Genomic DNA, 2,290 nt, shown 5'->3' with positions numbered 1-2,290 from the left:
GAGGGGGGTTGCGATAGAGGGGGGTGTGAGAGAGGTGTGACGGTGTGAGATGCAGCAGGCGTGATGATGCCTGGGTGCGTAGCAGCGCTGCTGCTCAACAACAGCGCTCCCTCGAACCGCTCGCCCGGCTCCAGCCCTGTCCCCATGGGCCCCTCGGCATCACCGCTGCGCACCTTGGTGGCCAGCTGCTTGCGGGGCGCCTTGCCACCGGTGGACTTGCGGGCTGTCTGCTTCGTGCGGGCCATGGTGGCTGATGCTGTTGTTGCTTCTCGGAGCGATGAGCAGAGGGTACTGGAGGTTGCTTGTGAGCTGGCAGTAAGCAACAGCGATTCTTATCAACATCGTGCGAGCATATCCAGCTTCCATATGCCTTCCCTCGCTCGGACGGCAGAGGACGAAGCTCGCGGGTAGCTGGCTCCGGGGTGCGAAGGCAGCACGAAGCTGGGCTCGTTCGTTGCTCCACGGCGTCCTTCAAAAGCCGTCTGTTCGCCCTGAGCCAGTCACAGCACTCACTGCTTCGGCACAGCACACCCAACTCAACAACACCCAGCAAACATGTCTGGACGCGGCAAGGGCGGCAAGGGCCTCGGCAAGGGTGGCGCCAAGCGCCACCGCAAGGTGCTGCGCGACAACATCCAGGGCATCACCAAGCCCGCCATCCGCCGCCTTGCCCGCAGGTGTGAGGCATGGTGCTGCCAGGGTTGGTGGGTTGTGGTTGGGGCAGCGCTGTGTTGCGTTGTTGACTTGGTGCAGCTGATGTGCTGCTGCCCGCTGCAATTTGCCCTCACCCTCCCATACTCACCCACCTTCAACAATCTCCAGGGGCGGTGTCAAGCGCATCAGCGGCCTCATCTATGAGGAGACCCGTGGCGTGCTCAAGGTGTTCCTTGAGAACGTCGTGCGCGACGCCGTGACCTACACCGAGCACGCGCGCCGCAAGACCGTGACGGCCATGGACGTCGTCTACGCGCTCAAGCGCCAGGGCCGCACCCTCTACGGCTTTGGCGGTTGAGCTGCCTCCCNGGCCGCTGCTGCTGTGATGCCCCTCACTGGGCACGCATGCAAACCACACCCCAAAATCGGTGGCTCTCGCCACCACCAAACCATGACACTCTTTTTCCTGCGTGGCTGAATGGGTCGACTGTACTGCACAAGGTGATTGTTGCGCACATGTTTATAGGGGGAACGAAAGGCTGCAATTGTTGTGCAATCAGCTCACAAGATGTAGGAAATGGCTGGTGTGAGGAAAGTGGGCTTGACAGTGGGCCTTCCTTGTCAGTACACAGGGGTTGACCCGGCTACAGGCAAAACCACACGAAGAGGCTGGGGTGCGAGACACCGTATGCAACACCGTGTTTTTGGGCGCACTGGGCAGCAGCGATGCTTGGATTCACTGTGGTGCTGCTGCTATATGCAGGGGGGCACAGTGCGATGGATGCATTGGCTGCACATACAGCCTTGATTGGCCAACAATCCTCAGCTTTGTTGAATCTGGCACAGGTTGCTGCCAAGATCAAGAGCACACAATTGTTGCAGTGCATGCACAAAATATGTTGCAGTGTTCGCTGTGTGCTGCCGTCAATCTGGGAACCACGCTGATGTCACGCACAGTGGGGGCCCCTGCACCGTTGCCTCCCCAGCTGCCAGGGGGCAAGTGCCCTTTCGCCCATGTTTGCCCCGCTTTTGGCCCAGCCACGCGCCCGCGCGCCTGGTGTTGGCTTCGACATCGTTCTGCTCATCAAGGAGTAACAGCCTCGTCCCATCGCTGTTCAGGGGCGTCGTCACCGAGGCCAAGCACAGAGTAGGATTGGGCAAAAGCTGCGCCGGCCAGCACATGGTCGCATAGGATCACACTGTGGACAGCGCACCGGGCTAGCTTAGCCAGAGCGCACTTCAAAAATGGGCGAAGGGGCAATTGCTGGGGGAAGTGCACGCCAGCACAGATCCAAGTGCACGTACACGTCAGCGGCTGGCCCCAGCATGCGTCACCCCGCCGGTGACCTGCTTGCCACCTGCAACTGACGACCCGGCCCGTCCGTGGCACACGCGCGCACTGTACAGCCCAACCCGGGCACCCACTGCCCAGGGGCGCTGGCCGGGCGCAACACTGACAGGAAAACCACAACGCTGCTTCGCCTCAACAATTTCCAAAATGCAGTACGGGTGCAAGCCGTCATGTCGTTGGTGGATGAATGTGGTTGGCATTATCTCTGTCACAGGCAGCACCCCGTCAACACCAAACAATAAATGCAGCCAGGGCCGGTCAGGGATCATGTTTTGGTGGTGGCGA

General features: G+C 60.7%; 1 protein-coding gene across 1 annotated transcript; it reads left to right on the top strand.

The window, feature by feature from the left end:
* Positions 1-555: 555 nt before the first annotated feature.
* MNEG_15785 (Histone H4) lies at positions 556-1,012 on the top strand (the record flags this gene model as incomplete). The annotated part of the gene is made up of 2 exons (XM_014035744.1): positions 556-677; positions 823-1,012. 2 exons carry the CDS (start codon positions 556-558, stop codon positions 1,010-1,012), a joined length of 312 nt encoding a protein of 103 aa, XP_013891198.1.
* Positions 1,013-2,290: the final 1,278 nt, after the last annotated feature.

This window comes from Monoraphidium neglectum (genome assembly GCF_000611645.1).
Source record: "Monoraphidium neglectum strain SAG 48.87 unplaced genomic scaffold scaffold05670, whole genome shotgun sequence".
Lineage (NCBI taxonomy): Eukaryota > Viridiplantae > Chlorophyta > Chlorophyceae > Sphaeropleales > Selenastraceae > Monoraphidium > Monoraphidium neglectum.
Note: the sequence above shows the minus strand (reverse complement) of the source record. Positions and strands in the feature narration are given on the sequence as shown.